At 41.8% G+C, this 23,038-nt stretch overlaps 1 protein-coding gene and 1 non-coding gene across 2 annotated transcripts in view; both read left to right on the forward strand.

Moving 5' to 3' along the window:
- The window catches only part of Nle (notchless protein homolog 1), a 50,265-nt gene that overhangs the window by 9,334 nt on the left and 17,893 nt on the right, over positions 1-23,038 (forward strand). Inside the window, exons 3-12 of the mRNA XM_080282565.1 lie at positions 2,727-2,859; positions 7,515-7,663; positions 8,007-8,152; positions 8,486-8,595; positions 8,757-8,912; positions 12,427-12,534; positions 17,402-17,534; positions 18,107-18,244; positions 18,577-18,694; positions 19,614-19,717. Coding sequence (XP_080138691.1) covers positions 2,727-2,859; positions 7,515-7,663; positions 8,007-8,152; positions 8,486-8,595; positions 8,757-8,912; positions 12,427-12,534; positions 17,402-17,534; positions 18,107-18,244; positions 18,577-18,694; positions 19,614-19,717 — 1,295 coding nt within the window. The remainder of the gene's footprint in view (positions 1-2,726; positions 2,860-7,514; positions 7,664-8,006; positions 8,153-8,485; positions 8,596-8,756; positions 8,913-12,426; positions 12,535-17,401; positions 17,535-18,106; positions 18,245-18,576; positions 18,695-19,613; positions 19,718-23,038) is intronic.
- Positions 22,406-22,524, forward strand: LOC145413074 (5S ribosomal RNA). The gene has a single exon (XR_013899683.1). It is a non-coding gene; the product is annotated as a 5S ribosomal RNA (ribosomal RNA).

A 23,038-nucleotide genomic window follows, 5' to 3' on the forward strand; every position in this document is an offset into this window, starting at 1 on the left:
GGACAATCTTAATCTTTTTCACCTCATCATTTGCACCCCTTACATTCCAAGTCACAACCCATACCATGTCCTTTGTGCAGTCCTTAGTCATCACCTGTTGGTCAGTCCTGGTCTGAGGCTTCTTGTCCGTATTTTTAGTTAGTTGTTGTTATAGAGAAAATAAGAGAGAGATCAGAAGTCTTGGTGAGTGACGAACAGGACGGCTTTAGGAGTGGCAGAGGATGTGTGAATCAAATATTTGCAGTGAGACAGATAGTGGAGAAAGCTTGTGAGAAGGACTATAAGGTGTTTATGGTATTCATGGATCTGGAAAAAGCATATTACAGTGTAGACAGAGATGGGTTGTGGAAAGTTTTGCGCATGTACTGTGTAGATGGTAAATTGCTAGGTGCTATCAAGAGATTTTATAATGGTAATGAGCCGGTGAAGGTTTATATCCAAGGGGTGGTTGGGGTTGATTGCTCATGTAATGCCACTCAGGGATGAGTGAGGCAAGTCACTCTCATCTTAAATGTCGAGACCAATGCCAAGCCCTGGGCTCCTATGCACCTCATGGGGCAATGTTGGATTGGATGATGGATGGATAGATGGTGAAGCATGTGTAAGGGTAAATGGGCATCTAAGTGAATGGTTCATGATCGGTGTGGGCATTCGACAAGGGTGTGTGATGTCCCTGTGGTTGTTCAATATATATATGGATGGGGTGATGAGAGAAGTAAAAACACGAGTAATGGCGAAGGGGATGGCGCTGGTAATGAATAGTGATGGATGGGATTTTGCAAATTTGTTGTATGCTAATGATGCTGTGCCACTTGCAAATACCGGACTAGAACTTGGTAGACTAGTGCAGAGTTTTGCTGATGTCTGTGAGCATCGTGTCTTGAGAGTAAATGTGGAGAAGGGTAAAGTAATGGTTATTGAGAGAGAAGGTGACTCTCAGTGTGATGTTACAGTGAATGGAGAGACTGGATTTGGTGAAAGAGTTCAAATATCTGGGTACAGTGATAGAAAAGAGAGGAAAATGTGCGAAGAAGTGGAAAGTAGAGTGATACAAGGAAGGAAAGTAGCAGATGCAACGAAGCTCTTGGTAAGAAACAGAGGCTTCAGTGTTGTGTCTGCATGAGGCTTACATGAAGGAGTGTTAACCTGTCACGTCCCAATCGATTTTCCACCACTGACTCTCCCCAGTCCCGACCAATTTTGGAAAAAAAAAAAAAATGTTTTGGCTCAGACCTCCGCTTTTGGTGAGAAACATCGAAAACTCATAGAGAAAATCGCTTACCTGAGGTTTAAAATACTCAATACAGGTAGCAGTACCTCCTTACCTTACTGTGTTTTCTATCAGGCTGGCTCCAAAGAAAATGAGTTCTATGGGAGGGTAACTATTCCACACCACTCATAAACGGTATTTATTTATCTATTTGGTACGAATTTATATGTAATATGAGAGTATATTGGTTTTCAAACAGTAATATAGGAAGTAAAAGCATTGTTTCACTCACTAACACATCAACATACTTGACCTTTTTTGATGACATTACCTGATCATCATTTCTGACTGTTTCTTCCTCTAATGCTATGTAAACTTTGTCCTCCACATTGTCATCGATTGGGGAGTCACTCTGGCCCTGAATGTCATTATTGGCCAGGTCACTGGTAACAGGTGAATTGCCGAGACAATGGCGTGGGGGGGGGGGAGGTCATGCCGGATAAGGCATTGTCCCTGCCTGGCATCTTGTAAAGGAATAGGGGAAGGTGTCCCATGTATACGTACCAAAAATCACGTTCGAAAATTGAAAATTGTGCAAATTATGAACCTTGCAATTGCATGACATACCAGTACATTGACGGGTCTAGCTGTGACAGAATGTTGCGACATACCCATACGTCGATGGGATGCCTCGGGTGAATGCCAACTGTAACATATGGATGTGAGATTATGGTGTGGCATGAAAATGAAAAGTCCAGAGTGAGAGCAGTGGAGGTGGGACTGCTGAGGAATGTACGTGGAGTACAGAGACTGGATAGGATACGAAATAATGTGATTTGTGATGTGGAGTGAGGAAGTCTGTGGACACCATAATTGAAAAGAGTGTACCGTACTGATATTGTATGGTCATATGGAGAGAGTGGATGACAACAGAATGGTGAGAAAGGTATATCTGAGTGAATTTGAAGGAGGGAGGAGGCGAGGTAGGCCAAGGAGAAGGTGGAGGGATATGGTGGATGAGTATGTGAGGAAGAGAGGTTTGGAAATCGGTGAGGCTAGGGGACTGAGAAGAGATCAAGCTGGCTGGATGAATATTGAGGAGAAATGCATGATCAGGAATTTGGCACCCCTTTTCAATGTGACAGCACCTGAATTGGCTATCGGATACATTTATGTGAAGTTACAGTGTGTGGTGAATGTTTTTGGCATATCAGATAGAGCCAGAATTCCAGGGGCTTGAATGGTGAGTGAATGGAAGTGTAGCCCATTGGATTGGGCAAATTTGGGCTGTTTGAACATTGCTACTCCTCACCCTGCCCTAAGGTGGGATTGGAGGTCTGGATGATGATGATGATGATGATGGTTTTCCAGGGAGGGGCACTAACCTTCTGCCAACCCACTTGTTGTTATGTAAGGAAGAAGTGTTGGTTGGTGATAAGGCTACCACCCAGTGTTGTCAGTGATTTCCTGGTTTACAGGAAATTAAAAACTTACTGTATTGTATTTTACCTTCCAGTGTAGAGGGGAGGGTGAATGTATTAGCTCAGTTCCAGTCAGAGTCAGGGGATATTGCTGGGCCGCCCATAGAACTGCCTCTGGCTCTTGAAAGAGCCAAGCTTCAACAGATTCTTAATGCTTTGCTGCAGCAGGTATGTAGCAACTCTTTGTTATTTGATTTCTGTTTTTTGCTGCTTTGATATGAAGAATATCTCAGCTTTCCTATTCCCATTCACACCCTGTCTTGAGTTTTATGAACTGCCTGTCTGGAATGATGAAGTGTTATTTTTGTACTGATTACCATGTCAGCTCTCACTCTTTCATGCATTCTCTTTCCTTTCTTGAACCTACCCCACTCCATACTTAGGTGGGAAACAAAGGTCAGGATAATGATCATTGCTGGTTACTGCCTGATCATTTACCTAATGCACCTAGACTTCCCAGGAGAAAAAAGGTAATAAGTTTTGATGGACAGAATTAGTTTAATGAGCCTTCCAGTTTCATTTGTTTGTTATGTTATGCCATCATTTGTTTGTTATGTCTAATGTCTTGCTCTGGAGGTATTCTAATCTGTATTTCAGGAACTCGCTTCCCCAGAGTTGTTTTCCTCCAAATTTCAACCTACAACTGTTCAAGTCTAACTGTTACAGATATTTTATGAACAGAGGACACCAGTAATCTGGTGTATGGATTATTTTTTTTTCCCCATTTGTTTTTCCTTCCTCCGTTCTGTTATTAAAAAAAAAAAAAAAAAAAAAAAAATACATGTAAGATAATTAGCATAAGACAGTATGGATCAGTTGGATCAAGGATTGTGTGGGTAAAGTTGAAAGTTGGAATACAAATGTGGGCGATTGTGTGTGTGTATGCGCCAACGCAAGATCGTGCTAGAAGCGTGAGAGAAGAGTTCTGGACAAATGTAGAAGTGTGCATGGAAAAGTTTGGAAGGAATGAGAGAGTGCTTTTGATTGGTGATATGAATGGTAAAGTTGGGAATGTGAAGGTGGATGGAATAGTTGGTGAGTGGGGTGTGCCTGCTGAGATAGATGAGAATGGGAGTGCGTTAGTGGACATTTGTGCTGGGAGGGGGTTGGTGATAGTCCAATACCCTCTTCAGGCATAAAATGATCCACAGGTATACATGGCGAGTGATGAGAAGGGTGGGTGGTGAACTGAATGAAAGGAAGGCAATGATTGATTATGTGTGTGTGGATGAAAGGATGCGAAGATGTATATTGGATGCAAGAGTTTATAGAGGTTGGGGGAGTGGACTTTCTGACCACTACTTGGTGGTGGCCAGAATTAAAGTTGAAGTAAGATGGAGGAATAGAAGAAAGGAAAGACGAGAGGAAGGAGTAGTTGCAAGGAGAGTGGAAAGGTTACAAGAGGATGAGAAAAAGGCAGAGTATAAGAGAGAAGTGGAGGAACGATTGGGCAAATATGAATTGGAGCAGATGGGGGACGTGGAAGGTGTGTGTAGAATATTTACAGAAGAAATATGTGCAGCATGTGATGTGGTGTGTGGAAGGAAGAGAAGACGGAGGGGGGTGCAAGGAACAGCTTGGTGGACTGAAGAGGTGAAACAGGCTGTGGCACAAAAGAAGAAAGCATACAATGAATGGATGAGAAATAGGGGCGTGGAAGAGGTTGAGAGGCGGAAGAGAGAGTTATATGTAGAAAGAAAGAGAGAGGTGAAAAGAATAGTAATAGAGAGTAAGAAGAGAGTGGATGAGGAATTTGGAAGGAATTTGAGTGTAAAGTGGAAGGACTGTAAGAAAATGTTCCGGAGAGAGGTGAAGAGAGTAAGACAGGGTGGAAGTGAAGTTAGCAGGGGAGTGAAAGATAAAAATAGTAGATTACTAGTGGAGAAGGGAGAAAAAGTAAGCAGATGGAGAGAACACTTTAAGGAATTGTTGAACGTGGAGGATGGAAGTAATGCGAGTATAAGTGGCTGGGGAATGGCTGGGAGAAGAAGGGAGGTGAGAAGACAGGAAGAAATCAGTAGGATAGAAGTTGTGGAAGCAATGAAGAAAGTTAAATCAGGGAAAGCCCCAGAAATTGATGGAGTGTGTGGTGAAATGCTGAAGCATGGGGGAGAGATAGTAGTAGAATGGATGTGGAAGATGTGCAGATTGGCCTGGGAGGAAGGTAGAGTCCCGGAGGATTGGAAGTCAGGTATAATTATTCCCTTGTAGTGATGAGAAATAGGGAGGTGAGTATGGAAGTTAAGAAGTCACTGCATGATGGTATTGTGATCCCTACCCTGACGTATGGAAGCGAGGCGTGGACCTTGCAAGAGGGGAACAAGTCAAGAGTGAGAGCAGTGGAAATGAGTTACTTGAGAGGAGCATGTGGAGTGACGTGGAGGGACAGGTTGACGAATGAAGAAGTGAAGGAACGTTGTGGGGTAGATGTGGATGTGGTTGAAAAGATTAGGAGAAATACACTGAGGTGGTTTGGACATGTGGAGAGAATGGAGAATGAAAGACTGACTAAGAGGGTGTATGTAGGTGAGGTGGAGGGAGGGAGAGGGAGAGGTAGACCGAGGATGAGGTGGAGGGATGGAGTTGAGAGGTATATGAGGGAGGGGGGGGTGAGTTGGGGGGAGGGGAGTCAAATGGTGGGTGACAGAGTGACTTGGAGGCGTTTTGTCTGCGGCCACCCTTTGCGGGATTAGGGCGTCGGGCTATAGATAGATAGATAGACAAAGGAAAAGGGGAAAAAGAAGTGTGTGGTAATCATAGGGGCATTTGTCTTCTTAGTATAATAGGAAAAGTGTATGGTAGGATACTTATTGACAGAGTTAGAGAAAGAACAGAGAAATTAGTTGGAGAAGAACAGGGAGGCTTTAGGAAGGGAAGAGGTTGTGTAGATCAGATATTCATTCTCAGATCTTTAGTGGAAAAGTTTCTAGAGAAGGGAAAGAAGTTGTATGCGGCTTTCATGGATTTGGAGAAGGCATATAACAGGGTGGATAGACTAGGATTATGGAAAGCGTTAAGAATATATGGAGTAGATGGGAAGTTGTTGAATGCTGTGAAGAATATGTACGGTGGTGTGAAGCTGCAGTGTGTGTGGATGGTGAACTAAGTGAATTTTTCTCTTTGAAAGTTGGGTTGAAACAGGGATGTGTCATGTCTCCATGGTTGTTCAATCTGTACATGGATGGGGTAATAAAAGAGGTACAAGGTAGGGTAGTGGATGTTGGAGTGGCCCTGGTGAGAGAGGATAGTGTTTGGAAACTCCCAGTACTGTTGTTTGCAGATGATACTGTGTTGTCGAGTGAAGACGAAGGGGAGCTGCAAGGCTTGGTGGATGAGTTTGAGAGAGTGTGTAAGAAACGGAATCTAAAGGTGAATGTAGGGAAGAGTAAAGTGATGGTCTTTGAGAGAGGTGAAGTCAGTGAATGTACAGCGAGGTTGGATGGTGAGGAATTGGAAAATGTGAGTACGTTTAAGTACTTGGGTAGTGTGGTGAGTAAGGATGGAGGTTTGGAGGGTGAAGTGCTTGAGAGGGTACAGCAGGGAAGAAAGGTTGCTGGTTCTTTGAAAGCAGTGATAAGAAACAGGGAAGTGAGCATGGAAGTGAAAAAGTTACTACATGATAGTATTGTGATACCAACTCTAACGTACGGAAGTGAAGCTTGGACGTTGTTGGAAGGACACAAGTCAAGAGTGAGAGCAGTGGAAATGAGTTATTTAAGAGGAGCCTGTGGAGTCACATGGAGAGACAGGCTGACGAATGAGGATATAAAGGAGCGTTGTGGTGTGGATGTGGATGTGATAGGAAGCGTTATGAGGAATACACTGAGGTGGTTTGGCCATGTGGAGAGGATGGAGGGTGAAAGACTGACGAAGAGAGTGTATGTGAGTGAGGTGGAGGGGGAAAGAGGGAGGGGGAGGCCGAGGATGAGATGGAGAGATGGGGTGGAGAGGTATATGAGAGAGGGGGGTGTGAGTTGGGAGCAGGGGAGTGAAATGGCAGGGGACAGGGCGACTTGGAGGCGATTTGTTTGTGGCCACCCCAAATGGGATCGAGGCGTCTGGCAATAGATAGATAGATAGATAGAGTCTACTTTCTTTGTTATTGTTTGTAAAATAAGACTTAGGGGTGATTTATGTACAGTTTTCTCAACATAGGGGAAAAAATTGCATATCTGCAAGAGATAGCTGCAGTATTTATGGTTTAGTAGACTTGCAACAGTTTCTTGTACCCTATCTGTCTATCTATCTATAGCCCGACGCCCTAATCCCGCAAAGGGTGGCTGCAGACAAAATGCCTCCAAGTCACTCTGTCACCCACCATTTGACTACCCTGCCCCCAACTCACCCCCCCCCCTCCCTCATATACCTCTCAACTCCATCCCTCCACCTCATCCTCGGTCTACCCCTCCCTCTCCCTCCCTCCACCTCACCTACATACACCCTCTTAGTCAGTCTTTCATTCTCCATTCTCTTGTACCCAACCTCGATTAATATCAAGGAAGTACCTTATAAATAAGTGATGCAGATGAACTGTGATCAGATCTCAATCATATGTATATTAAGGGATACCCTTACAGTACCACATTCAGCATGATGATATTTTTTCCTATTGTATTCATACTATGTACAAATTATTTTCATTGGCTTAAGAGTCATTTCAGTACAGAGGGATTATATAATGCGACCAGTAATCCCTTTTTTACAAGGGGACTTTTGCAAAGCTGAGTAAAATTGTCTGGCAGTGGCAACAGTAACCTAAGAATACTGTCACTGGAATCTAGATGTTAACAATTCATAACTTCATTCTATGACCTGAATTTCAGGAGAATGAAACACCATACAGCTTCTTTGTGAATGAAAAGGAGATAACGAAGTCCCTGAATGGAGTGGTGGATGCATCAACCAGTGAGGAGAAAGTGATGACCATCCTCTATCAACCACAGGCAGTGTTCAGAGTGCGAGCTGTGGCAAGGCAGGGATTAGACTTGTTTTTCAGTATTCACTTCTGAAATGAATTTTGTATGTAACCATTTATATATAGTATTCCATAAGTTATGTGGCACTGTGAAACTATTGTGAAACTACTGTTAATTTCTGTAAAGTGTCAGTATTTATTGTAACTAATGTTTGTCACTCAATGTCCATAAAGTGCATAACATTGATCAGGCACGTAGCTATTCAGAATAATTTAATACTGTTTATTAGCTTCCAGTTTGCACTGTGTAAGATACCTGTACTTTGTGTTTAATCTTTGAACTACTTTTGTCTTGTGCTTAGAAAAGTCTAATTGACCTAGAGCTAAATCAATTCGTCAGGTGTACGTCTTCTTTGCCTGGTCATGCTGAGGCAGTTCTCTCAGCCTCCTTCAGCCCAGACTGCCGCAGCCTGGCCTCTGGCTCTGGCGACACGACAGTTCGCTTCTGGGATGTCAGCACTGAGACACCTCACTTCACTTGTAATGGTTAGACTTTGAGCATTGGTTGGTTACTGAGTCAGTCTGACAATTGTGCATGTATTTTATATGATGTATGTAGCTACAGAAGAGCACATGACAAGGGTTTGAATCCTTTTTAAACTTATTAGTGCAAGAAATGACTAAGAGATATGTATTTGAAGTAGATCTAAAAAAAATTGTGCAGATGGTTAAGTTTTTCAGATGGAACCAGGATTCTACCTTACCCTGTCCATAGGTGAGAAAAAAGGTGAAGGTGATGATGGTGGTGATGATGATGATGGTGATGATGATGTCTGAGTTTCATGTGAAGTTTTCGAACAATCTGTTTATGATTTTCAGGTCACCGTCATTGGGTATTGGTCACAGCCTGGTCCACAGATGGGGAGCGCCTTGCATCAGCCTGTAAAGCTGGAGAGATAATGATTTGGGATCCTAGAACAGGAAAGCAAGTTAGTTAATTTATATTACTCAGAAGTTATTTAATACTAATCTTGTATCCAGTATCAAAACAACTGATGATTTTTTTAAATGTTTGATTTGTTTGGAACACTACACTTCAGTACACTGATGCTGTATAATGCAGTAGCACATGAGAGATTGTACATTTCAGATGGGTCGAACATATTCTGGTCACAAGCAGTGGATCACATCATTATGCTGGGAGCCGTTGCACTTGACACCAGATGGTAAATGTGTGAGGCTGGCTTCAGCTGGAAAAGATGGAGACGTGAGAATATGGAACACAAGTTCAGGGGCATGTGAAAAGGTTTGTTTGGTGATTTGGATGCAACTCTCTTTTTCCTTCCAGAACTGTTGCAGACCTGGTAAAATTCTGAAGTATTAAATTTTACTGTTATTTTTATTTTTATATCATATTCTTTATAAGTAAGGAGGCCTATGAAGAAATTATCTAAAAACCTAGTACTGTAGCAAAAACAGTAGCTAGCTTGAATATCTATCTATGTATTACCAGACGCCTTAATCCCATAAGGGGTGGCCACAAACAAATCGCCTCCGTGTCGCCCTGTCCCCTGCCATTTCACTGCTCTGCTCCCAGCTCAAACCCCCGTCTCTTATATACCTCCCCACTTCATCCCTCCATCTCATCCTTGGCCTCCCCCTCCCTCTCCTCCGCTCCACCTCACTCACATACACTCTCCTCATCAGTCTCTCACTCTCCATCCTCTCCACATGGCCAAACCAGCACAATATGTTTCTCCTAACGTTTCTTATCACATCCACATCCACACCACAACGCTCCTTCACATCCTCATTTATCAGTTTGTCTCTCTATGTGACTTCACAGGCTCCTGTTAAATAGCTCATTTCCGCTGCTCTCACTCTTGACTTCTGTCCCTCCAGCAGCATCCAAGTTTCACCTCTCTTGGTTAAAGTTGTTATCATAATTCTGTCACAGGGTGACTTTTTCATTTCCATACTCACTTCTCTGTTTCATCACTGCTTTCAAGGAACCAGCAACCTTTCTTCTTTGTTGTACTCTTTTGAGCACTTCACCCTCTAAACTTCCATCAGACTTCCCAAGTACTTAAACGCATTCACTTTCTCCATTTCCTCCTCTTCCAGTCTCACTGTGCTTTCACTGACTTCATTTTTCTCAAAGACCATAATTTTACTCATCCCTACATTTCCCTTCAGATTCCGTTGCTTATACACTTTCCCAAACTCATCCACCAAGCCTTGCAGCTCCCCTTCAACATCACTTAACAACACAGTATCATCTGCAAACAGCAGTACAGGAAGTTTCCAAAACACTGCCCTCTCTCATTAGGGCCACTCCAACATCCACTACCCTACCTTGTATCTGTTTTGTAACCCCATCCATGTACAGATTGAACAACCATAGAGACGTGACACATCTCTGTTTTGATCCAACCTTCAGGTGGAGAAATTTACTCAGTTCACTATCCACATGGACTGCAACCTTAGCACCTTCATACATACTCTTCATGGCATTCAACTTCCCATCTACTCCATAATATTCTTAATACTTTCCATTTTCCTTGTCTTTGCACCCTTTCATACGCTTTCTCCAAATCAGTGAAGGCCACATACAACTTGTTTCCACTAAAGATCTAAGAATGAATATCTGATCTACACAACCTCTTCCCTTCCTAAAGCCTCCCTGTTCTTCTCCAACTAATTCTTCTGTTATTTCCCTAACTCTGTCAGTAAGTATCGTACCATATACTTTTCCTGTTACACTAAGAAGACAAATTTCCCTATGATTACCACGCACATCTTTTTCCCCTTTTCCTTTGTACAGAGGAATAATAATACACCTGACTTCCAATCCTCCGGGGCTCTACCTTCCTCCCAGGCCAATCTGCACATCTTCCACATCCATTGTACTACTATCTCTCCCCCATGCTTCAGCATTTGACAACACACTCCATCAATTCCTGGGGCTTTCCCCATTTTGACTTTCGTCATTGCTTCCAGAACTTGCTTCCAGAACTGATTTGAATATGGAATGAGGAAGAGTTGTGAGTACATTGAGGGTTTAATGAATTATTCATCTTCCTCATCTCTCGCTTGTCTCCTGTTGTCACCTGAGGTGGAGAATATCCCATAGAATATGAATTATAAGAGAAGGCAATTTCAGTTTCATCATCTCATTCTTGTATTGTAGAAGCTATGAATATATGTATACCAAAAGTATTCGGAAAATACTTAAACAACTCTCCTCCACTATTCAAGAGGAATGCGTACCATAAAAAGCGGTTGAATAACGAATTGGTCGAATAACGAACCTATTTTTCCCATAAGATTGTTAAGAAATAGGGGGGTTAGGTTCCTGACCACCTTCATCATTCAAAAAATGTTCAATAAAGGTGGACAAAATACTGGTAAATATGAACGAAAGTGACACAGGGATTTGAACTGTTTTCTTATAGACCTACGTTCTCAAGGAAAATTATTTTAGTACTACATATATCTCAGATGATTGACATTTGATTTTCAGTTTAAAAAATATTGGAGAACAAACGAAATACAGTACTGTATACCTACTTAACAATATAAAAGAAAGCCACCTGAACTCCTTTGATAGCATGTTTATTTCTGATCCCGCCAACTGGATATGACGTCACCACACCAAACAAACTCAGATGTATTCAGTTTAAAACCATAAATAGCAGTAGAAGCCTAACTGGAAGCACTGAAACCTAGAGAGGGGGACTTGCCCCTGGACCCCCCAGTGATTATAACCTTCTTAACCTAGTGCAAACTAAGATGTACATCATGTAAAACTGGCACCAAAACAGTATCGTGCGTTAATAGCATTCGTTAATCATTGGCACAATCGTCACCTGACCATACGATGTCGAAACACTCACTCAGGTTGGTGAGCACATGACTGCTCTTGACAGGGGTAATACAGTAGTAGGGATCTTGGGTGGAGCCATGGTGGTGCTGCAGTATTCCATGAGGCCAAATAGAAGTGCAGATGGATGAAGAGCCAACTGATCAGCAGGGCAGAGAGCAGGAGACTGAGCAGCTCGGCCAGTCTATCTGGCTGCGCATGGTTTGAATTGTCAAAATGGCAGGGATAACCATGCCAAACAACGAAAATGGGTATAGATTTATAAATGTTGAAACAATGAATTATCGAATAACGATTGGTTGAAAAACGAGGGCTTGGTGTACCAGAAATTTGGGTTAGACTTAGTCCTACAACTCCAGTTGGAGAAAGTTGACAGTATCCTTAGCACAGTAATTGGAAAGTTAGGAGTGAGTTTTCTGTCCTAATTCCTTATCCTTTTTCATCACTGGTAGGTTCTTCCATGTCAGATGCATACTATCATACTTAAATTTCTCCAGATTTACTAAGAGTTGGCATTTACTGACTTTTGTTAGAGGAATAATAATTTCAAAAGGCCCATTTGGTTGTAGTATAGTATGGTTCCAAAGATGTGACCAATTCAGATAGACCCCTCTTATCATTATTTACTTCACTGATTATGTAGTTTTCATTCAGTTCTTGCTGGCCTCAGATGTTTTAATTCAACTCAAGAGATTTTTAAGGCTGAAGGAATTGGATATAGTCTTCATTAACTCCTTGACTATGATGGGTCTCTTTTAAGTTAAACAAAATTGTCTGGTGATAGCCTGATCAAAATGAGAAATACAGCATATTATTGTGTACAAATATGTTCAGGTCGTTGTGTAAAAATATGAGGACCACATTCTTTCTCCCCATCCCCATGGTTTATTTTATGTTATAATTGTAGGAACATGGTGATTTTTTTGTTTTTCCTCAGGTGCTGTCAAACCACCTGCAGAGTGTGACTGCACTCAGGTGGGGGGGAGAGGGACTTATCTATTCAGCATCACAAGACAGGACCATCAAAGTGTGGAGAGCATCAGACGTAAGTAGTCAATACAGTGAATTGTTTGTTAGAAGTAAGGTAGAATTTTTTTTTTTTTTTTTCTGATAATGAACTATTTTCAGAAATATATGCTGTCACAAAAATGTTGCTGGTAAGTTGAGATGCCCATCATCCACCCACTGAATGTTGTGGTACTCTTATTTTAGGGTACCTCAACAATGAGGGGCAAGCCTAATGATTTCCTGTAAACCAGGAGATCATTTACACCGCTGGATAATACGCTTATAACCAACCAACATATGTTCCCTACGTGACAGCAGGTGGGTTGGCGGAGGGTTAGTGCCCCTCCCCAGAAAACAACCAACTAAAAATACGAACAAGAAGCCTCAGACCAGGACTGACCAACAGGTGACGACTAAGAACCAAGCAGAGGACATGGTACGGATGGTGACATGGAATGCAAGGAGTGCGAATGATGAAGTGAAAGAGAGAGGGACTGTCCAGGTGCTTGAGGATGTAAAAGTGGATGTATGTGGAATAACTGAGAGAAAATGGCGAGGTGAGACTGTGAGAGAATGGGAGTATGGATGGGGTATATGTGCAGGAGTAGGTGAGAATGAGAGAACAAAAGGAGTTTGTATTGTTGTGTGCAGTAGATGGAAGGGGAACATAAGAGTGTACGGATCCGTCATCCGAAGGATTGTGTGGGTAAGATTGAAAGTGGGACTGCTAATGTGGGCGATTCTGTCTGTGTATGTGCCAACGCAAGATCGTGCAAGTAGAGTGAAAGAAGAGTTCTGGACAAATGTGGAAGCGTGCATGGAAGTGTTCGAAAGGAATGAGAGAGTGTTTTTGATTGGAGATGCGAATGGAAAAGTGGGGAATGTGAAAGTAGATGGAGTAGTTGGTGAGTCGGGTGTGCCTGCAGAAGTGGATGAGAATGGCAGTGTTCTAGTGGACATTTGTAAGAGAGGGGGTTGGTGATAGCCAATACCCTGTTTAGACACAAAATGATCCACAGGTATACGTGGCAAGTGATGAGAAGGGAGGGTGGTGAACAGAAAGAATGGAAGGCAGCGATTGATTATGTGTGTGTGGATGATTGAATGAGAAGGTGTGTAATGGGTGCAAGAGCATACTGCGTTTGGGGGAGTGGTCTTTCTGACCACCACTTGGTGGTGGCAAGAGTCAAGGTTTAAATGAAATGGAGAAGGGAAGGACAGGAGGATGTAGTCCATACAAGGAGGGTAGAAAGGTTGCAAGAGAATGGAAAAAAGGCAGACTATAAAAGAGAAGTGGAGGAACGATTGGGTGAATATGGTTTCGAGCAAATGAGGGAGGTGGAAAGTGTGTGCAAGATATTCACAGAAGAAATCTGCACAGCATGTGAGGTAGTGTATGGGGTGAAGAGAAGACTACAGGGAGTGCAAGGAATAGCATGGTTGAGTGAAGAGGTGAGACAGGCTGTGGCGCAAAAGAAGAAAGCATATAGTGAGTGGATGAGAAACAGGGGCATGGAGGAAGTTCAGAGACAGAAGAGAGTTATATGTAGAGAGGAAGAGAGAGGTGAAAAGATTAGTAAGAGAGAGTAAGAAGAGAGTGGATGAGGAGTTTGGAAGAAATTTGAGTGTAAAGTGGAGGGAATGTAAGAAAATTTTCTGGGAAAAGGTAAAGAGAGTTAGTTGGAGAGTGGAAGATAAAAATGGTATATTGCTAGTGGAGATGGAAGAAAAAGTGAGCAGATGGAAAGAACACTTTAAGGAATTGTTGAAGATAGAGAATGAAAGTAATGCAAGTATAAATGGCTGGGAAATGGCTAGGAGGAGGAGGGAGGTGAGAAGAGAGGAGGGAATCAGTTGGATGGAAGTAGTGGAAACAATGAAGAAAGTCAAAATGGGGAAAGCCCCGGGAATTGATGGATGGGGGGGGGGGAGAGATAGCACTGTAGTAGAATGGATATGGAAGGTATGCAGATTGCCCTGGGAGGAAGGTAGAGTGCTGGAGGATTAGAAGTCAGGTATAATTATTCCCCTGTACAGAGGAAAAGGGGAAAAAGAAGTGTGTGGTAATCACAGGGGCATTTGCCTTCTTAGTGTAATAGTAAAAGCATATGGTAGCATACTTATTGACCGAGTTAGGAAAATAAGGGAGGAATTGGTTGGAGAAGAACAGGGAGGTTTCAGGAAGGGAAGAGGTTGTGTAGATCAGATATTCATTCTTAGGTCTCTAGTGGAAAAGTTTCTAGAGAAGGGAAAGAAGTTGTATGCGGCCTTCATGGACTTGGAGAAGGCGTATGACAAGGTGGATAGACATGGAATGTGGAAAGTACAGTAAGACCTCACTATAACGGACTAATTCCCGATGTCACTAACCAAGGAAAAGCTGCCACTCTTCATGAGCTTGTTTAATTTTCGACATCAAAGTCGTTCAACTAAACTCCGTTCATTTTGTGTGCCCTCTGTGACAAGAAAAGGAAGGGAGAAATTATAACATTATTTTACTCACTGCTACAGGGAAGAGAGGCTGTAATATAGTCAAATAGATTTAAAAATTGGTGGGCTGAGTTACCATCTCGGTTTTGGGACAGTTACTATTTTTTCCTTCCTTAAATATCAATGAGCTTTATTTCGCATCCGTTTCATGTATTTGTCCATCAAAACAAAAATAAATATGTTCTGAGAAACATGTAACGATTTTCCGTTAAGAATTATTAGCTCGACACGGTTGAAGATCGTATGTTACGATCACAAACAATAACAAACTCACGTGTGTCTACGGCCCTGGTGGACCTGCTGTACAAAGATCATGGAAAACCGTTGCACAGAATAATGGACAGTGCCTAGACTGAAGTTTTTCCTGAAGTCTAGAGGAATACCCTGTTCAGGGTACACCACCAGCATGATGTTTTGACTTTTTGTACGGTATTTTGGCGGTCACGTCTCTGCACGTTTAAGGCCTTAAACATGGTATGATTTTCATATGAAAAACTTTGTAGATTTTCTTCAGCATTTTGGAGATGAAGCATTGTTCTTCTAGAAAACTAAATTATATAGGTTCAAACAAAAGGTGCAGCTAGAGACTTGTAAATATGTGATGAATGCTGTCACACCAGGTTTGCTTTCATGGGTTCTGTAGTAACGTTTTCCTGCATTTATTGCATTGAAGCATATCAAGGAAATCAATATAACAACTAAAGAATAATATCATGAAGAGCTTACGTACAGTATATCAATAACTATCACGGGAGAGATTTTTAAAGATATTCGACTTATGTGGTCTCTGCATCAGTAGCCCGACTTCCATATTGAACTAGCCGGCGATCAGTGGCAACTCTTGAGTTAGTGACGGTGGGAATTGGGGCCGATCATTCCGAAAAACATGAAATTCCGATAAAAATGACATCCTGACTTCCCCCTGGTAATCCAGACTATTTCCGATATATCAGACATTAGTCCGGATCGCATGAACGGTTTTTAAACTGTTTTGACTACCATTGCGGTACTGTACTGTGTTATAACTTCACTACAGTCATCAAATGGTATATTATATATAATAATACTGTACTGTACACCGACAAACATTGCTTTTATTTACCCTATCGTGGTGAACGTACCTGAAGTAGTCAGGCAGCCCAGACTGCTTCTGGCTTTATCGGACCGTTTCCAATATATAGGAATTAAGTCCGGTAGCTCCTCGAGTCCGATAAAAATGTATTCCGGTCTATTGAAGTCCATTATATTGAGGTTTTACTGTACTGTATTAAGGATACTTGGAGTAAATGGGACATTGCTGAATGCCATGAAGAGTATGCATGAGGGTGCTAAGGCTGCAGTGTGTGTAGATAGTGATCTGAGTGAATTTTTCTGCCTGAATTTTGGATTGAAACAGGGATGTGTCATGTCCCGATGGCTGTACAGTCTGTATATGGATGGGGTTATAAGAGAGGTACAAGGTAGGGCAGTGGATTTTGGAGCTACCTTAATAAGAGAGGGCAGTGTTTGGAAACTCCCTGTACTGTTGTTTGCACATGGTACTGTATTGTTAATAAAGATGAAAGGGGACTGCAAGGCTTGGTGAATTAGTCTGGGAGTGTGTGTAAGAAGTGGAATCTAAAGGTGAATGTAGGGAAGAGTAAAGTTATTGTCTTTGAGAGAATTGAAGTCATTAAATGTACATTGAGGTTGGATGAGTAGGAAATGAAGAATGTGAATGTGATTAAGTATTTGGGTAGTGTGGTGAGTAAGGATGGAAGTTTACGGGTTGAAGTGCTTAAAAGGGTACAGTAGGGAAGAAATGTTGCTGGTTCTTTGAAAGCAGTGATAAGTAACAGGGATGTGAGCATGGAAATTAATAAGTCATTGCATGACAGTATTGTGATACCAACTCTAACGTATGGAAGTGGAGCTCGGACCTTGTTGGAAGGACACAAGTCAAGAGTGAGAGCAGTGGAAATGAGTTATTTGAGAGGAGCATGTGGAGTTACGTGGAGAGACAGACTGACAAATGAGGAAGTGAAGGAGTGCTGTGGCATGGATGTGGATGTGACAGAAAGAGTTAGGAGAAATACATTGAGGTGGTTTGGCCACGTGGGGAGTATGGAGAGCAAGAGACTAACGAGAAGAGTGTAAGTGATTGAAGGGGAGGGGAGGAGAGGGAGGGAAAGGCTGAGGGTAAGATGTAGGGATGGAGTGGAGAGGTACAGGAGAGAGGGGCGTGTGAGCTTGGAGCAAGACATCGAAGTGGCAATGGATAGGGCGACATGGAGGCAAGTTGTTTGTGGCCAACCCGTACTGGATTGAGGCATCAGGCAATAGATAGATAGATAGAAGAAAATGTTATTACACTTTATCTGAAATACGGGTTATGGTGTTGATAGTATTATGTGCTTAACACTGTACTGTTGCAGGGTGTGATGTGCCGGACACTGCAAGGCCACGGCCACTGGGTCAACACACTGGCTCTCAACACAGACTATGTGCTAAGAACTGGTGCTTTTGAGCCGGAGGATCTGATGCAGTCCAGACCAATAGTAACAGAAAGTAAGTTGAGTTATTTAATAGTGGTGGTAATTAAAAATGGATGAGAGGTATGGACTGCAAACTTTCCCTCTTTATATTGGTATGGGGATGAGGTGGCCCCACTGCCCTTCACATCAGTTACAAGCAGTCTTGTACCTCCAAAAACACAGTACGGTACTAGTGGTGGAGATTATTACAAAAAATTTTTTCTCCTCTGATTTCTAGTATCACTAAGGGGATCTAATTACCTTACTCAAGATATTCCCACCCTATTTGATCATATGAAATTAGGTTAGTATAATACTGATATTATTTGTGCACCGTAGTTCATTCATTCATTCATTCAGCAGAGGATTAATTAGTGCTTCTTGTGTTTCTCAGGGATGGCTTTGTCTCATAAGCTGTTCATGAAACAAAAGCTGTGGTGGTATCTTACGGAATGGTGCTGGGAATTTCAGAAGCCTGAACAAAGTAAATGGATGTGTGACCCATATGAGTGGCATTTTTATTGCTATTCCATTTTCATTTTCTAGTTTTGAATCTACCCAGTTCATGTAATGACCATAAGAAGAATTCCTGCTTAATGCTTGCAGGTGGGAAGAGGCAGAGTGCTGCTGAGAAGCGATATAAGACGGCACTTGCATTGGCGGGTGGTGTTGAGCGGCTGGCATCAGGATCGGATGATTTCACTATTTTTTTGTGGGAGCCTTCAAGGGACAGGAAACCTATAGGTGTGTTAAGTTTCAGTTTTAAGTATTATCTTATATATTTTGCTGATTTGGAACTTCATACTGCTTCACTGAAGGTTCATCAGTCATTTCACTGACATCCACAGAGGCAGTGAGTTCCCTCTGGAAGTCTAGCAAACAACATTTGCTGTTGTACTTAATATTTATAATAGAAAGGGCACATTCATTTAAAGGTGAAGGCACAGTAACTTAGTTCTCAGTGAGTCACTTTACTAATCTTAGTTTTATAATTTGGCCTGTCATCCAAACCTAAAATTATGATGGTTATGATCTTTATCACATTCGTGTCAATGAGAGATTCTTTTTGTCATCAGAGCGTATGACAGGTCACCAGCAGTTGGTCAATGATGTCAAGTTTTCACCAGATACTCGCATCATTGCCTCAGCCTCATTTGACAAGAGCATCAGACTTTGGAGTGGACTGAATGGAAAGTAAGGTGGTTTATTATTTTTGATATGTAGTTCCAGTAAAAATTTAGGGATTCCAGTTTACATTTAGATGTTTTTGAGGGGAATAGCTGTTGAGGGTGTGGGATTCCAAGTCTTTGCCACCTTCCATTTTTCCTATTCAGTACACAGGGAATATGGGAGGAGTATTTTTTGTCCCCTGTCCCTGGGGCTGGATATTTAGATAAAGCCACCCTTGATTCCCAGGGCTTGAATGATGTGTGAATGAATGTGTGGGCATATCATTGAGCATGCTGTTGATAGTTCTTTCATTTCCATACTCTCATCCCTTCTTTCTGGATCCTTCCTCACTCCATCTTTGAGTGGGAAAAAAGGATCAGGATGTTTATGATATAAATCCAGTCTTGGTTAACATACAGTATTGGGGTTTGGTAGTCCACAAGGAAGAATTGCAGTGCCGAAAAATATGTTAATGGCAGAAAAGTTGGAATATACCAAAGAATGTGATGACATACTGTAAGTGAGAGAATGCAATGAATTGCCTATGGGAAGTATGGGAGAAAGTGTAAGTGAATGGAGTTAGATGTGGGGAATGGAAAAAAAGCTGTGAATGTACCCTTGTAAAAGTAAAGGTGACTGAAATGAGTGCAGAAATTATCTGGGAGTAAGTTTGCTTAATGTTGCAGAGGAAGTATTATGGAGAACAGAATGCCTGGTGATTTTAAGAGCTGGTTGCTAGAATGTTTGTGGATACTTTGATATGTATATTTCCTGAAGGGATATTGTGGATATTCTTTCTTGTAAATATAATGATGGTAAACATGATACAGGTACTTGGAAGTCCTATTTGAAGTAAGCTGTAAGACATTCATATCTAGGGATAAGTATATATGAAATAGTTTTACCCTGTTCCCTGATGTGTTTTTATATAATCCTCTTCAAGGTTTATTGCTGTGCTACGGGGCCATGTGAATGGTGTGTACCAGATAGCATGGTCTGCTGATTCAAGGCTCTTGGTCAGTGGCAGTAAGGACTCAACTTTAAAAGGTAAGGTTTGGGTTTTGAAAAAGACAAGATGACCTCATAATTAAATTTCATATCATTTCTTGTCAGTACTAATTAATCCATAGATTGTAGTCTTTTCATAGAGTCTTTCATATCTCACTTCAGAAATATTGTAGGCCCACTCTATTAAAGAAAAAAAATTATAAACTTATTGTTATAGCAAGAATAAATAATAATTAAAAATGATAAATGATAAACGTTCTCTATTGCTTTCATGAACTTTAAAGCCTAAAAGCTTTTCATCAGGTGAACAGAAATGTGTGTGTGTGTGTGTGTGTGTGTGTGTACATATAGTACATACGGTACATATATATATATATATATATATATATATATATATATATATGTATATACTGTAAAAGTCCAATAATCGGAACACTGTTAATCCGAAAATCCCAATAATCTGAATTTTTGAAGAAGGCTGACAAAAACTCCAAAAGTAAAAAAAAAATAAAAAATAAAAAAATTCAAACTGGGTGACAAATGCACCAAAGTGCTGAGCAGTGTGGTCATGGATCAGATAATGCATGGATTGGCAACTCCTCGTAAACAACCGACCACTTTTGGATCTGTACTGTAGGTTTAAGGAATTTTCCACAGTAATACACTCGAAGTTTTTGACCTTTTACAATACGTGCATATTATTATTAACCCTGGACTGACTCTCTCTAACTGGATTTACCTGCCTACAACTGCAGTTTTCAACACTACACATTACTGGTGAGTTAAACTGTTTTGGGACAATTCACCATCAAGTCAATTCACCCTCACAACAATAACAAGACAATTCGCTGTCAGGACAATTTGCACTCTGGGTGATTCCCCGTCATTCTGTTAATTTACTTATTATTGAGTAATTGATACTTTAATGACTAATTTTCAGGGGGATCCATCAAAGTCTGTGTTCATTCAGTAGCATAGGCTTTGGATATCATTTGTAAGTTGCACCTTTAGACAATAATTAACTGTTTTTACCTTGCTGTAGTTACTTTGAATTATATTCTAGCATCACTCATAGCTGTCTTATTTAATTTCCATTGGTACAGCAACATCCTGGGTATATTTTAAAATGACTTTGAAGAGGTACAGTTACAGTGTTTAAAAACTAGAGTACTTACTAAATAAACATCCTATCTGTCTATCTATTGCCAGACGCCATAATCCCGCAAAGGGTGGCCATTTGACTTTGAGTTATTTGTTTTACGGGGAGGAACACTAACCCTTCACCAGCCCACTTGTTGACACATAGGGAGCACGTATGGTTTGGTTATATGGTTACCACCCAGCGTTGTAAATGGTTTCTTGGCTTACAGGAAACCATTTGACTTGTCACTCAATGTAAAGCCACCTGTAAAGGAAACAAAAGCAATAAGAAGTGACAGGAAAGATGGGAGAAATAGGAAGAGAGGAGGGTGGGCACAGAAAGAATGATAAAGGCTAAAGAAGAAGTAGGCAGCACTACATCAAGTGAGTGGATGATGGTCGCCACCACCTACCACTAGTTACTGATATGTAAATAAATGACGGGGATTTGTCCTGACGGGGAATCGTCCATATTTTGACGGCAAATTGTCTCGGAACCAATTAAATAGCCCATAACATCTCTTAATTTACCAGTTACAGTTCGTGTCTTCAGTAATACTATCTATCTATCTATCTATTGCCAGACACCTCAATCCCGATTGGGGTGGCCACAAACAAATTGCCTCCACGTTGTCCTGTCCCCCGCCATTTCACTGCCCTGCTCCCAACTCAAACCCCCCTCTCGCATATACCTCTCCACCCCAACCCTCCATCTCATCCTCGGCCTCCCCCTCCCTCTTCCCCCCTCCACCTCACTCACATACACTCTCTTTGTCAGTCTTTCACCCTCCATCCTCTCCACATGGCCAAACCACCTTAGCGTGTTCCTCATAACTCTTCCTATCACATCCACACCACAACACTCCTTTATATCCTCATTCATCAGCCTGTCTCTCCATGTGACTCCACAGGCTCCTTTTAAATAACTCATTTCCACTGCTCTCACTCTTGACTTGTGTCCTTCCAACAACGTCCAAGCTTCACTTCCATACGTTAGAGTTGGTATCACAATACTGTCATGTAGTAACTTTTTCACTTCCATGCTCACTTCCCTGTTTCTTATCACTGCTTTCAAAGAACCAGCAAGCTTTCTTCCCTGCTGTACCCTTTCAAGCACTTCACCCTCCAAACCTCCATCCTTACTCATCTCACTACCCAAGTACTTAAACGTACTCACATTTTCCAATTCCTCACCATCCAACCTCGCTGTACATTCACTGACTTCAGCTGTCTCAAAGACCATCACTTTACTCTTCCCTACATTCACCTGTAGATTCTGTTTCTTACACACTCTCCCAAACTCATCCACCAAGCCTTGCAGCTCCCCTTCGTCTTCACTCAACAACACAGTGTCATCTGCAAACAACAGTACAGGGAGTTTCCAAACATTATCCTCTCTCACCAGGGCCACTCCAACATCCACTACCCTACCTTGTACCTCTTTTATTACCCCATCCATGAACAGATTGAACAACCATGGAGACATGACACATCCCTGTTTCAACCCAACCTCCAAAGAGATAAATTCACTTAGTTCACCATCCACACACACTGCAGCCTTAGCACATTGTTAAGTAAAAAATTTGTGTAAATGGCCATACCACGTTAAGTACACCGCTTCCCGTCCAATCAGCGAAGTTAAGCAACGTTGGGTCTGGTTAGTACTTGGATGGGTGACCGCCTGGGAACACCAGATGCTGTTGGCATCCCTACGTGTCAAGTGGGGTTGGTGGAGGATTAGTGCCCCTCCCTGTAAAACAATTAACTCTAAGCCCTTGGCCACCCCATTTGGGATACATGGCGTCTGGCAATGAATGAATGAATGAATGAATATGTGGCATATTGTATTATGAATGAATGAAAAGTGATCCATTCGGTAGAATTTCAGTTTAAACATGAAATTAAGTGTCTTAGGGGTCCCACCCAAAAATCCAAAAAATCTGATAATCCAATTGATTCTCGATCCACTGCCATTTGGATTAATGGACTTTTACTGTCAAAGACGAGGGAGAGTGGCCATGTGCAGTTTGCCACAAGGGCGTGGGAAGTAATTCCATCTTGTGCGGTGTGTGTGATAAATGGGTGCATAAGAGATGTAGTGGTATCAGAGGTAGACTGCGAGATAATGCTGATTTTATGTGTACGGCGTGCCGGGGTGAGCAGGTGGAGATCGTCAGACGTGAAAGAATTGAACTTGCTGGTGAATCTCTTGAGTGTGTG

This window comes from Coenobita brevimanus, chromosome 94 (genome assembly GCF_032717465.1).
Source record: "Coenobita brevimanus isolate Jiangsu-jjx chromosome 94, ASM3271746v2, whole genome shotgun sequence".
NCBI lineage: Eukaryota > Metazoa > Arthropoda > Malacostraca > Decapoda > Coenobitidae > Coenobita > Coenobita brevimanus.